The sequence below is a fragment of the Neospora caninum genome, chromosome VIII (assembly GCF_000208865.1).
Source record: "Neospora caninum Liverpool complete genome, chromosome VIII".
Classification (NCBI taxonomy): Eukaryota; Apicomplexa; class Conoidasida; order Eucoccidiorida; family Sarcocystidae; genus Neospora; species Neospora caninum.
Genome location: NC_018395.1, coordinates 217,920 through 231,556, shown reverse-complemented (window position 1 = coordinate 231,556; position 13,637 = coordinate 217,920). Strand labels below are relative to the sequence as shown.

Genomic DNA, 13,637 nt, shown 5'->3' with positions numbered 1-13,637 from the left:
CCCCCCCCCCACCCCCCCACGTTCGGTTCAAATCCGCCGCCGTGGCCTCTTGAGTTTACTTATCCCCGCCACTTCAAACCTGTACAACAAAAGCGCGCATGCATGTGTCTGCGTAAATGGATATAGATGTACGCGTAGACATAACTGTAGATCCACGCTATACATGAATATACAGACATAGCATGCAGGTGTGTGGACCTTGTGCACCGAGCTGGTTTCTTCGACAAGAGACTCTGTGCGTTTGTTTTACAGCTGACTCCTCCAGTGTTCCTGGCGGCGTCTCTTCGTTTGATAAAAGATCGCCTAAACAACCCAGTCCCGGCGGATGCCCGGCGTGGCAGTCCGAGCGTCTCCTTTCTCTACTCCGTCGGGATTCTGTGGGCCGCCTTGGCTTGGCTGTTTCTCGGAGCTCTGGTCGTGTTTCACGACGTCCACCCAAAAACCAAACTCATTTTGCTCTACGATGTAAGACACATCTCGCCTGCGCGAAAAACAGTCCGGTTCGAGGGATCACGGCCAGGTTTGTCGGCCAGGTTTGTTAGTCGTTCTGTCATCGTGGCCTTGAACTGTGTACGAAACTGAATCCAGTCAAGCTGAGGTCAAAAGGCGACCGCCAGTGCGGCTTCTGCGCCTGCAGAGTCGCTCGAACCCTCTACAGGCAAGCAGAGATGGAAATCCAGTCAGGTTGGGGTTTATGCGGGCTCCTCAGATGACGAGCGCTCGCACGTTCCTTTCTTTTTCGCTCGGCAGCTCTCCGATCGCGGCTTTTGAACACACAGGGGCCTTCACATAGTGTGCGTGGGAAATCTAACTTGCTACCGCCGGAAAAAAGGGGGCTTCTTCGGCACGCGCACCTTCGAAGCATGCGACGGGGACAGAGAGAAGTCCAGTGTGTGCTGAAGGGAAGGCTTATCTCCGGAAGAAGGATAAGCTGTCATTTCTGGTAGTGCCGCCGCCTGTATTTTGCAGATGTGTGTGTCTAGTCCTCTGTATGCACATGCAGAGGCATGCATGCGAGGCTCCGCCTTTTTTCGCGCCCTGGAGATCATGCCTGACGCGTTTTTTGTCTCTTCTTTGCCTTGGCAGGTTGTGGCGCTCTCCCTCGCGTGCGTCACCGTACAGCTCTCCCTTCTCGTCAGCCCGTCCCACCACGTAAGCTAGTTTTTCCTCCTGCAGTGCCGCACTCTCGATCGACATAAACGTGCGTGTGAAAATATCGCCTCTGGGCTCCACTCCAGACTCTCCTCGGCGCATAAACCCACACGTTAACATGCCGACACATATATACATGCAAATACGTATATACATATATATATGCATATATATGTATATATGTATATATGCATATATATATATATATATATATGTATGCATATACACATATACGTATACATATATCGTCATAGGTAAAAGTGTATTTCGACGACACACGAGACAGATGACCGCTTCGTCGCTTCTCTTTTTCGGCTCTGAGATTGGAGGTCCCGATGGTTTTTGGCTGTTCCCTTTCAGATGTACTGGTCAGCTGTCGTGGTGGTTACGCAGTTGCTGCGAATTGTCAGCGGCAGCCTCCTCGTTCTGCAGCAGTTTTTCGTCTGGCAGCAAGGCGCGAGCGGCCTCCTGCACGTCGCTGACCTCCTCCTTTTCATGCGCATCAAAACTGCGTTCGGCGTCATTCACCAAGCTGTCCGTACAGGCCAACCAGCCCCGCGACCCCAGTCTCTCGAGCCATCTGTTGACACCGTTCCGTTCCTCCTGGGCCGTGTCCCTTGTGTGTAAAAGAGACGTTTGCGGCTACACGGATTTGATGGGCGGCTCCTGCTGGCTGTGTCTCTTCGCAAAATGTGTGCAAGGACGTGTGCACTGAGGCAACTCTCTACGGGACCGGCACATCTCTCGAGACGCATGGCTCCGTGGCTTGGTATATACGCACATATACATACATATACATATATACATATATATACGTATGCATCTATATACGTATACACATGTATGTGCATGTGTAGAGCTTTCTGCGTCGTTTCTTTTCCAGGTGGCGGCGGCCGTCGCGCTTGTGTCTGAATGCTTATCCTTTTTTTTCGTGTTTGTCTCTGGCGCCTCCTGGTCTCTCGTTTCAGAGCCACGCTCTTCGGAACCACCTGCTCGTGTGTCGAACGCTCGAAAGTGCGCTGCCGGATGCCGAGGGCGGTGAAGACATTGGAGATGACGCCTCGGCCACAGATCAGTTCTTCTGCGTCATTTGCAGAGAGAGCCGACGGCGAGGCGAAGGATTCAAGCGCCTCCCCTGCAGCCATTCTTTCCATTTCTCCTGTCTCCAGCAGTGGCTCACCGCCAGTGCGAGCATCATCTGTCCCATGTAGGCGGCGAACAAGGTGCAGGCGAATGCCCTCCATTACCCTCAATCCACACACATTTGCGACAATCTACAGGCGCCTCTCCCACACACACACACTCAAACATGCATACACATATTTATGTGCATACATCTGCATGCATATATATATATATATATGTACATCTACATCTCTATATGTATATATATGTATATATATATGTATATATATATATATGTATATATATGTATATATATGTATATATATATATATATGTATATATATGCATTTACATCGATGTAGGTACAGGATGTATGTCGCCTGTCTGTTGGCCACAAAAATGTCGATATATACGGCCGCATGAACACTCACCAAGCAATTCCCATGCAGAGGTATATGGCTGCATATGTGAACGTGGGACCTACGAATGTCTATGAAGTAGACAGGTGTTCATCTGGTGGTGACCCGCATGCAGGACGCATGCTCTCGTGCTTGTGTTACGTCCGTTTTTTTCAGTTGTCGAGCTCCCGCTCTCCCGAGTGCGTCCCGCGAGGGCCAGCGAGCGGCTATCGCGACAGCACCGCCGGCGACGGAGGCTGGACAGGCAGCTGGGCAAACTCGCACCCAAGGCACAGAAGAATCCTCTCAAAACCCCGCGGAGCAGCGTTCCTCTTCTTCCGCCTCGTCTTCTTCCGCCTTGTCTTCTTCCGCCTCGTCTTCTTCCTCTTTGTTTCCTTCAGGTGATGTCTTTGCAGCTGCGACTCTTGCGCCAAATAGGCGTCCACGCCTGGATCCGTCTCCCTCATCGTCAGCTTCGTCCTCGGTCTCGTCTGGTTTCTCCCCTGCTTCTCCTTGGATATCTGAAGCGGCCGGTGGTCCATCTGCGTCTCCTAGAGAAGCCTCATCGGCAGGTCTCTCTCTTTCCCCTGCGGCCGATGTTCCGTCGTCTTCTTCCTCTCCGTTCCGTCCTGACGCGTCCTCGATCTCCTCGCTCGCGGCCTCTCAATCATCATCGGCACCTCCCAGCACTTGCTCCGGGTTCGCAGCAACCTCGCAGCCCTCTTCCTCCTCTTTGTCCTCGTCTTCATCTCCTTCAGTGCCTTCCGGGAGTCTTGATTCTCCTCTGCTTCCCACGCTCACCGTCTCAAGGGCCTCTCTGGCGCAGCCCGTCGAACCTACGCGTTCTTCTCTCTTCTCTTCCTCTTCCTCGTCTTCTCCCTCGTCTCTGTCTTGTTCCTCCTCTTCCTCTTCGTCCTCCTCTTCCTCTTCTTCCTCCTCTCCGTCTTCTTCTTCCCCGTCTTCTTCGTCTTCTTCATCCTCTTCTTCTCCCTCCTCTCCGCCTTCTCCCTCCTCTTCCTCTTCTTCGCCCTCTCCGTCTTCTTCCTCTTCTTCCTCCTCTCCGTCTTCTTCTTCCCCGTCTTCTTCGTCTTCTTCATCCTCTTCTTCTCCCTCCTCTCCGCCTTCTTCCTCCTCTTCCTCTTCTTCCTCCTCTCCGTCTTCTTCCTCTTCTTCCTCGTCTTCATCCTCTTCTTCATCCTCTTCTTCTCCCTCCTCTCCGTCTTCTTCTTCCTCGTCTTCCTCCTCTCCGTCTTCTGCTTCCTCGCCTTCCTCTTCTTTGTCCGGAGCAGCCGCAGCCGCGTCTGTCATCGCCGCCGCGGCTGCGGAGGCGGCGTCTTCAGGGCGGCCTCGCCGAGATGACGGCGCCACCGAGCAAGTCGACGATTCCGACGACGATGACTTCGACGACGGTGGGAGACAAACCGGCTTTTTTGGTTGTGGGAAACCTCTCGTTTTCAGGAAGCTTTTCTTCCGTCGTGCTGCTACGCTGAGGTCTGGTTACGCGTGTGCGTCAGTACATCTCCCCATTAAAAGCTCTTTACCTAAATACTGCTTTTGCAGGAATGTGTGCGTGCTGTTCTATTTCTGGCGATGCGCGTGGTCGCGTGGATAGAAGTAGGAACACGAACACTACATTGGCGCTGCTGAGGCATTACGCGACTGTCCCAGGCGAAGATCGCGTTTTTCTCGCTTTCCTCCCGTTGCATGCAGAGCCCTACACGCCCCTCGTGGTCATCTTAGCCCTTCCGTCGACAGATCCCCAGACGGTCGTTGCCGCCGCAGACCTCTTCGCTTCCTTTTCCCCCCTCCCTGCCTCTGTGATTCAAACCGCCATGGCGCCCTACTTGCGGCAGGCGGCGGCCCAAGCAGGGACCGCTGCCGGCGGCGTGACGGAGACAAGGGAAGCGGCCGGAGGGCCTTCGCCGCCTCCCGTCTCCGCTGTGGGACTCGAGAGAGCTGGAGGGGCGTTTTCCGCTCACACAGTCCCCGCCGTTGTCCACGTGGGGCCGGAGACCGGTGTCTCGTCGAGCCCCGTGGGGGGTGCAGGGACGGTGGGGGCGAGTGTCTCCAGTGTCTCCTCGCCTGACGCCGATTCGGCGCCCGAGGGCCTCCAGGCTCGCGAGGGCGGGGTAGTGCCTCGCGCTTCCGGCCCAGATGTGGATCGGGCGGGTTTGGCGTCTCCCTGGCGCGGGGGAGACACCAGTGGAGCACGGACACAGGCGGAAGAAGGCCGAGAGACGACTCTCCCTGCCCCGCCTCGAACCGACGATGAAGCTGCGGCGGCGGTGGCTGTCGAAATGCTTGCTGAAGAATCCGCGGCCCTCGCCTCGGAGCCGTCCATCGCGGCTGCGACTCTCTGGGGCATGACGCAAGCTGCCGCCCTCAACCTCTCGCCTGTCGCTGCCTTCCACGTCGAAGGTAAGAATGCTTCTTTTTCTCCGTGCATCCGCTGGACGCGCAGACGGGGCGTGGCTCTGGCAGGACCGGTGAGCCGCGCGCGCCTCGATCTGCGAGCTCTGGATGAGACGCAACAAATATAAGCAACGCTTCCCTTTCTTTTGCATTCATCGCCGCATATACTTGTATGTACATATATATATATATATATATATTTATATATATATATATTTATATATATATATATTTTTATATATATATATATATATATATATATGTACATCAGCTTCATATGCACCTTCATTTGCACTCGCGATAACTGGTTCATGCCTAGCCTCTTTCTTAAGAAATCTGAGCGAAATCCCTGCCAAGAGACAGATGAGGAACTCCAGGTTCACTTTGTTCCGGTCCTTGCTTCGAGCAGCGAGGGGCGGGAAAGCGCGGTCACTGCGCCCGACGGAGGGATGGCCCGGAGAGACCGGCTGCAGCTGAGATCAAAGACCGGCACATCTAGACGACGCTGGAAAGCATAAAATCGGCGATTATGATTCTACCCAGGCACACACCCATGTCTATATCTGTCTGTCTGTAGACAGGAAAGTTCCGTATGACACTCCGCAGAGGACGGAAAAGTGTGTGTCAGGAAGCCGTGGGAGGGCTTTTCAAGAGAAAGCTGTTTCGTGTTTTCTTCATGTTGTTTCGGGGTTGGGTTTTGCGTTTGTACCAGTTCCAGATTTCTTCCTCACCGTCGCGGGGTATCAAGTCCCCGGCTTCATTGGCCGACTGGTCGATCGCGGTCTCCGCTATGTAATCGACATGATGGTGAGAAACGCACGGATTCCACTGGCCTCACGGCTCAAGTTCTCCTCTTTTTCTTGATCGCTGTGTGTGCTTCTCGACCTTCTCAGGCGCCGGTCTCTAGGCACCTCTCTCTGTGCCGTCAGATGTGTGTAGTTCTGTACGTTCGGGTGTTGTGTACGGGATCGCGCATTTCTCCAATATCTCTATGCGCATATTTGCGTGCACATAATTTCACATGCCACGTACCCACACATTCATATATTCGTAAATTCATATATATATATATAAGCACATGTTGGTCTGTGTGCAGCTTGACATCGGTCTGGACCTAGCAAAAACGTCGTGTTCATCGTTGGACGCAAACACTGTTTTCCTACATCTGAGCCTGGAGGCTGTACACCGCTCAGTGGTTTTGTGTTGCATCGGTTTCTCTTCAGGGCATTCGCGCAATTCCTTTGCCTCCGATTCCTCGCATTGCTGCGGTACCCATCCTCGCCGCTCAGCTGCCGGAGGCTGCCTCCTCAGTCCGGCCGTCTGCCTCTGAAGAGGACTCAGTCTCTAGTGCGTCTTCGCCTCCTTCCGTCGCCCCCGCCACTTCGTCCGCTTCTCCTGTCTCGTCCCCTCTTTCTTCTTCTTCCTCTGGACTTTCCGGTTCGTCTCCGTCGGGCTCTTCCTCCCCTGTCTCTTCTCAAGTCCACCCCGACGCGGCGGAGTCGAAACCGGACGAAGAAGGATGTCCCGGTCGTCGGTTTCCAATAGCCAGTGAAGAACCCGACGATGGCGAAGAGGCAGAAAGCCGGGCGGAGGCGCACGGGACACCAGAAGACGCGTCGTCCCAGCAAAGGCTTTCCAGCGAAGGAAGGCGCGGCGACGACAGAGAAGACGAGAATCGTATTGAAGGCAGTGCAGCGTCGGAGGGCGGGTGACGCGCGGATCTGACAGGCGAGAATGTCCACGGCAAGCCCCCGGAAGCATTGGACCGCGGAGAGGAGACGGAAGAACCAGGTGTACCTCCCCAGGAGGAAACAGTTGCCTTTCCTGTTGATGCAGACTCGAGCTCTTCTCAGCAGCCTAGGATCACGGAAAGCCGAGAGGAAGAGAGGAGAGAGGGGGACGAGTAGAAGAAGGAAGTGTCCGGTTTTCTGTCTCGTTAAAACGCAGGCTCTGACGGGCCGCCGTATGGCCTTCGTTGGAGCCTTTCTCCGTCGAGAGAAGTCCTGGAGATCTACCCTTCAAGAAAAGCGTGAGTTGCCTGTTCTTTCTGCGTGCTAGCTATCTCTGTTTTTTGGCTCGGCCGGCGGACTCGTGCGCGGGAATTCAAGAGAATCCGAGCGCTCCAGAGGGCTCGTTTCGGCGAGCATGCCAAGAATACGTGCGCAGGAGAGAACAACGGCGAAGGAAAGAAAAGGGAAGTGCGGACACCCGTGGAAACAGGGGGAGGAACGGAGACGTCGGTGTCAAACTGAAGAAAACGTGTGACGAGGGAGGGACCGCAGAGAGAGTAGGTTCGGCTCGTTTGCGTCGTTCTCCCACATCTTCCGGGTCACTGCTGTTTGAGCATCCCACTGTCTCGGCCGTCCTTTTTCCTGTTTCTCCTGTCACCTTCGGAGAGGGTCTCGCCGTTTTCACTTCGACCATAGTTTCCGGCGCTGTGTCTAGCTGGCTGCTGTAACCTTCAAGTGTGAAATGCTGACAACTTCCGATTTTGACGCGCCAACCCTGTCCCAGCCACCGGCCTCCAGCTTATCAACACGGGACTCCCTTCCACATAAGCTGTTGACATATATATATATGGAAGAGAAAGTACGGAAGTTCTGTTTTCCACATGTACGCAAGTTAGCGTGGAGCGGTCTGTCGACCGCGCTCGGCGACGCTCTTCAGCGTTTTTCTTTGAGGGATACTCCCCTTCCTGTATTTTTTCTTCTCGATCAAGGGAAGTGAGGATCGAGATTTCAAAGGCACCGGGTGTGAAGATCTCCTCACGGAAGACGTGCACTGCTGGGTGACGCCCTCTAGAGGCTGAACGTCTGACCTGATTTCACCAGTTTTCGTCCAGTGGACAAGTGTTAGGTTTTTAAAATTCACACCAATATGGAGGGAACTCTGCGAATAATCATACGGCTTTCGACCGAGAATGGTACGCGGCGCCGCAACTCTCTCTAAGCAGCAAATGAGTAGTATGAACGCGCCTGGTTACGAGGCGCCGCTGCTTACTGGAAAAGGAACGGGCATGTCAGGACTAAAGCGTCCAGAGACAGGTGATCAGTACTTCGACTATTTTGGCGGTGCGGTGTCTGAGCGGTTCCCCTTCCGACAAATGAAAGCTGCATCTCGTGAACACTGGACGTCCAAGCATCGGGAATGTAGCCTAAGAACCTACTCTTGGAGGCCCACGAAGGCTTTCAGTGCGGCGTCCTCGATAGACAGAGGCAGGTACAAATAACCTCGCGCATCCCCCGCAAGGACTTCCTTGCCTTGTTCCATCTGCCATGTAGAGAGTCACCAGCCCTTCAGATCCCCGCTGTGGAAAGAGACGGGTATGTAAAACGGGCGAAAAACGTGTCATTGCAGCGAGTCCACGAGTGTTGCCTTATGCACTGGCTTCGCTTGGAATCAAGACCTTTGAGCGACTCTCAAGATGCAATGCACACCTTTTCCCGCTGTGCAGCCTTTCCCAGTTAGGAACGTTAAAAGATGCGGCATACGTTTTTTCTCCTAGCGCCTTTTGCAGCCGTAACGCAAGCAGCGCGTATCGGCTCAACTATGCGCGCTACATCTCGGCGAGGGCCTCAAGAAAAGCAAGTTTTTCAAAGTGTCTCAAGTTTGCGGCTTTTTGGCGGTGACTCCAGGATTTCATGTGCTTTCTTTTCCGTTGAGCCGACGTAGTTTTTGCCGGAGATTTGGCAGAAGCTCAGACGCGATTCTCCGCCGAGCAGACAGGGCCTCCATGAGGCGCGCGTCGCCCCCCGCTGTCGCCCGTGTTTGGTACGGCTGTTCGTCGGCGGCCAGCGGTCGAAAACGCCGACTCGCCCGTCCAGGGTGAAAGTTGCTCTCGTTTGGTCCTGTTTCGCACTTGTGTTGATGTGAGTAGCGCTTCGAGTCACGGATTTGAGAGTTGCATGGACGGACGAGAGGCCGCATCTACGGAGATTTGAGGTCGAGCACCAGGGCACCGCGGTCCAGCAAGCTTTGCGCAAATCGTTCGTGATCCACATCCACCAAATATTTCCCCCGCGAATCGAATGCCATTTGTTCTCGACTTTTCCGTTGTTCAAAGCAAAAAGAATACCTGCAGAGAGCAAAGTACTGCTCCGACACGACTTTTGTGTGTGTTTTTACGAACATATCTCCCGCGTGTGAGCGTCCGTTCCGGGCCCATCTACACGGTTTTAGTCGTTAGGAATTTATAAAAACTATCCCATAGTTTATTTGCATCACAACAAACGCCCACCATGGCTCAAAGCACGGGTTCCCAAGATTCCTCCATTGGCACTGGGAGAGCTGCTCGGCCTTCCCGGTTCGTGGAAGATGATGAGGTATCCGATGGGTTCGTCGCGCCTCCTGGAGACGCCGTTCGTGGAGCCAAACTCTTCAAGAAGCACTGTGCACAGTGCCACTCCGTTTTCCCTGATGGGCGTCATTTAATCGCTGGCAATACTTCGTGGGGACCTACGCTCTGGAACGTCTACATGAGAACGGCCGGCGTTGAGAAAGACACCTCATGTGCCCCCGTTAGCGCCCATATCCTCGATTCCGGCGTCGTTTGGAATGACGCGAACCTCATGAGGTGACCAAAAAGAAACGCACGACCTCTGCATTCTGCTTGCAACAGCGCTCTGTCGAAGTGGAGCGGCGCATGAGCGCGTGATGTAGATACGACGGACTGCCCGGAAAGAGCGCTCCCGAAAGGCAGTGTCACGCGACTTGCCCGTGTCAGTGTGATTCAAATTCCGCGAGTTACCTGCAGTGCCTTTCGAGTCTCTCCGGAGTGTCTGGTGCAACCATAGCTTCAGTATAAGTTGAGGGTTGGCGCGTAGGTGTGCTGCGGCTCTCTTGGTAATTCCAGGTGAAACTAGTCGCAGCATAGTGGACTCAGAGTGTGGTAGGAAAAGACAGCAGTCGCCTACGGGGTCCATCGAGAAGGCTGATTGCTTTTAAACGCGTAAGACACGAAGGCGACAGCAGGCTTGGGTTGCGTTGCGGGGGGTTCACGGCGCTGCACGATATCCACTGTGAAGGACATTTGAACAAGCGGGTGGGGTGTCTCTTTATATGAAAACATGAGAATTTGATAATATCGGCATCGCATAGGTTCCACAGAGGTGATTTGGCTCGTGAGAGAAGATTGTTTGCTCCGTTTGGTGTTGATTGGATGCAGGTACATGAAAAACCCGAAGATGTTCATTAACGGCGTAGTCGGCATGAACTTCTTTGGAATCGCCAACTTTCAAGATCGAGTTGACATTATTCATTATCTTCGAACCTTAACTTGGTCGCATCCAAATGGCAAGAAGATCCTGGACATCATGTCTTCGGATAAGTCAAAGTAGGGGGACACTGGTGCGGTGCAAATGAGACGGGAGTCAGCGTCGGGGATACCGCTTCGAGGACTACGGAAACTTGTGACCGCGGCCGCTGTCTTTAGTAGCGTCAGTTTCTAGGAAGACATGAGGTGCATCGTCCCATTTCTCTCCTAGGTTATGTTTCCTTGTCATGTGATCACAAGTTCTGTGAGAGGCGTGTGTTGAAGTCTCTTGCGGTTACGTTGTCACAGTTTAGTGCTTGCAGCACTAACGCCACACTTGGCCCTAGCTAAGGATAGCATGAAGTCATCAACTGACAAAGATACGAAGGAAGTTTTTTCATGAGATAGACTGAAACGCCTCCTCAGAGGAACAGCGGGCACGCAATTGCGCTGTGGAAGCCAAGCCGCTACGAAAGTACACTCTCGCACAAGAATTCGTGTGTTTGCGTGAACGATAGTGCGTTAATAGAGACGGCAGTTCCCAACGGCTTTGATGATTCTTTGCCGAAGCAATAGACCTGTCTCCGGCGACACTGCAGGGTCGAACGGGAAGTTTGCAGTTAAGTGACATTGTACTTTTCCTGGACGAAGCACTCTTTAGAGAAGCGACGGAACCGTATGCTCCATGCACGGGCACCGTGAGTGTTGCCACGTCCCTCTCTTTCCGAGAAATATCGTCTGGAGACAGCTTGCTCCCCAGCTACCGTATGAACTTGTGGAAATTCCTTGAACGTCGTAAAGCACCCGGAATTATCGGGGCACTTTCATCGGAGATCTCGTCAATGGGCGACATGAACTAGCATGCACAGCTGAGAATCGAAGTGCGGAACCAGTCCGTCGAAGCGACAGCTGTCACGTTGGCAGGACCCGTCATAGTCCAGAAGCACAGAAGCCGCTCTTCACTCCGAGTACAGGCAATTTTGTTAACTTCGTCAACAGTTGGGCAGTTGTGGAGACAGGCACGATAGTATACTTCGGCTAACGGACCAGGGGCCTGCTCTTCCCTGGTGATGCTAGGTTTGCTCCCTTCTTGTTAGTTAGTGTCTTTTTTTATTGTGTCACAGACCGCCGTTACGCTCAAGTATCTCAGAGTAAATGCGTATGCGATACCTTCACATTCGCCTTGTATGCTAGCCTCAAGATTGCTTGGCCCGGTGCACAAGCGAATTAAGGGCATATCCCGCACAGCGTGCTTTTCTGTCCTCGCCATCTGGCGTCCCGAGTTTCTTTAGCCTTGGAAAGTAGCGACTTGATGCAACTGTGACTTACCGGAAGTCAAGAGTAACGGATATCTGACCATAGGACTCTGCGGCAGTTCACTATGCATTATTTCAGAGACAACTCGAGTCGGGGAATTCTTGTTTCCTATCGTTTCCATTCCTGTTGTGCCGGGGTCTCAAGTAAACTAGCATATAAGGAAATCCCTAAACAGTTTATGCGGGTTGATATTTGTACAGGTTACCGGGAGACAGCCATAACCAGTGTCCAAGAGGAACCGCCTGAAAGCCTCCCTCCAAAGCAAACACAATACTGGTTACTCGCTTTTGGTAGTCCGCCTACGCGGAGGTTTCGCAAACGTTTCCATTTTCAGCCTGGCCAAAAGGAAACAGGGGCGACAATGTGCCGCTTCAGTCACCTCGTTTGCGGCACGCCTGAGTCACCTCATGATCCCGGCTACAGCCTAAGCGCACTTGAAGACTTCTGATTTGGTGGCTGCAGTTTGAGTTCTGTTCTCTAGTGAACTGTGGCACTTTTGTGCTCTTAGGACGGAAGTCACGAAATTTCCACGCTCCAAAAATGAGGATGCGCAGAGGTGGAATAGTAGTTGTGTTACCACCAGGCCGCCACACCGGAGCGGCTTTAATTTAAAGAGGCGGTATCGGTTCCAAAGAGAGTGCGAGCTTTCCAAAGAGAATGCGAGCTATTTTCTAAGTCGTGAGTCATTTTGGGCAAAGCTTTGGGTGTTCAAAGACTCCTATTTCCGTGGTACTGTCACGGTTGCCAGCAGGTCGACAGCAGCCGCAGCGTTAGGTGCCCCCCCGACTGACTCTGCGAGTCGGTCGAAGTGCAAACAAACAAAAACGCTATTCGAAGCAGCGGTCGTGCACTTCTCGGGGTTTGGAAAAGTCGTTGGCGATCAGTCCTCTGTTGTGTTAGCTGTTAGCGCATGTCTTCACTTGTCGAACCGTATCGTGTTTTGAGGACTACTGCATGCGTCCCATACTCGGAAACACGCTGTCTCTCCACATATTCTGGCAGTGCTCTTTCGAACGCTCAGCGGGAATCCTCCGCGTATGCCCGTTCCCAACTTACTCGCCAGACCACGCTTCGTCGAGTGCATGTTTCGCTAAATCCAACGGTTTGAGTACAGGCAAGCACAAGGACGACTGGGCAGAACCGCCTTACTAGACTAGCTTCAGAGAGACAAATGTCCTCTTGTTTGGGTCGTCTCCAGCGTCAGTGAAAGAACGTCACTCCAAAATATCTCTCATTCTCAATACCCTTGAAGACAACTGTTTTCATCAGAATCCGTCTTCCTACGGGCAGCCTTCCCGTGCTCTATCTCACGGATACTAGCCATCACTACAGACAATGACTTGTGTTGCTAACCCACAGTATTTCAAGAACAGCTGGCATGTGTGGCATGTAGTGAGACGCGCATCGTAAAACGAGAATGTGTGGTAGGAGAAAGCAGGATGTCACGCCCGCCGAGTCACCATGCGAATAGCCCACTCCGACGCACAGTACGATCCACCTCAGCCTTCTCTCCTGTGAAAGATCTGAGAGACACTTCATGTTTGTTCTTGTCGGTCAGTGGCCTTACCAGTAAAGACAGACCGGCTGCAGGAGGAAGCAGCGATACGGACCGTATGGACGAGTGCTGGGGGGCGGAAGTTTTAAAAAGCGCGTGCTCGTTTCTTGGCACATCCGACCGTTGCCGTTCGTCAGATTTCTCGCACGATGTGGTTTTACAGCTACCTTCGACATCCCAATGACGTGCCTTCCCTGCGTACTCACACGCGATCGAGCAATATTTTTCTGCGTCTCGGTCCGCAATACTACTTGCCTGAAGACGAACGCAAAAGTCTGTTCGTCCGAACTTGCCACCTTCTCTACTATCTCGCTAGCTTGCTTTTCCTGACGACGCTTACCACCTACACAGACATCAAGATTCCTTCCAACCCGTCAACCACTACAGAGGTGAGTTTGGGGAGAGAGCCGCCACTTACTCATCCGCT

At 53.1% G+C, this 13,637-nt stretch overlaps 5 protein-coding genes across 5 annotated transcripts in view; 4 read left to right on the top strand and 1 right to left on the bottom strand.

The window, feature by feature from the left end:
* Positions 1 to 969: 969 nt before the first annotated feature.
* NCLIV_030370 (Zinc finger (C3HC4 type, RING finger) protein,related) lies at positions 970 to 1,779 on the top strand (the record flags this gene model as incomplete). Its single annotated transcript, XM_003883233.1, has 2 exons — positions 970 to 1,152; positions 1,513 to 1,779. The coding sequence occupies 2 exons, from the start codon at positions 970 to 972 to the stop codon at positions 1,777 to 1,779; spliced, it is 450 nt and encodes a 149-aa protein (XP_003883282.1).
* Positions 1,780 to 3,338: 1,559 nt separating this feature from the next.
* Positions 3,339 to 3,983, bottom strand: NCLIV_030360 (hypothetical protein; the record flags this gene model as incomplete). The annotated part of the gene is made up of 1 exon (XM_003883232.1): positions 3,339 to 3,983. The coding sequence occupies one exon, from the start codon at positions 3,981 to 3,983 to the stop codon at positions 3,339 to 3,341; it is 645 nt and encodes a 214-aa protein (XP_003883281.1).
* A 254-nt stretch (positions 3,984 to 4,237) lies between these two features.
* On the top strand, positions 4,238 to 6,799 carry NCLIV_030350 (conserved hypothetical protein; the record flags this gene model as incomplete). The annotated part of the gene is made up of 3 exons (XM_003883231.1): positions 4,238 to 5,093; positions 5,800 to 5,894; positions 6,311 to 6,799. 3 exons carry the CDS (start codon positions 4,238 to 4,240, stop codon positions 6,797 to 6,799), a joined length of 1,440 nt encoding a protein of 479 aa, XP_003883280.1.
* A 2,526-nt stretch (positions 6,800 to 9,325) lies between these two features.
* NCLIV_030340 (putative cytochrome c) lies at positions 9,326 to 10,423 on the top strand (the record flags this gene model as incomplete). Its single annotated transcript, XM_003883230.1, has 2 exons — positions 9,326 to 9,660; positions 10,252 to 10,423. The coding sequence occupies 2 exons, from the start codon at positions 9,326 to 9,328 to the stop codon at positions 10,421 to 10,423; spliced, it is 507 nt and encodes a 168-aa protein (XP_003883279.1).
* A 2,936-nt stretch (positions 10,424 to 13,359) lies between these two features.
* Positions 13,360 to 13,637, top strand: part of NCLIV_030330 (putative cAMP-specific phosphodiesterase) — a gene marked incomplete at both ends in the record, with an annotated part of 12,002 nt that continues 11,724 nt past the window's right edge. Inside the window, one exon of the mRNA XM_003883229.1 lies at positions 13,360 to 13,599. Within this exon, the coding sequence (XP_003883278.1) occupies positions 13,360 to 13,599 (240 nt within the window). The remainder of the gene's footprint in view (positions 13,600 to 13,637) is intronic.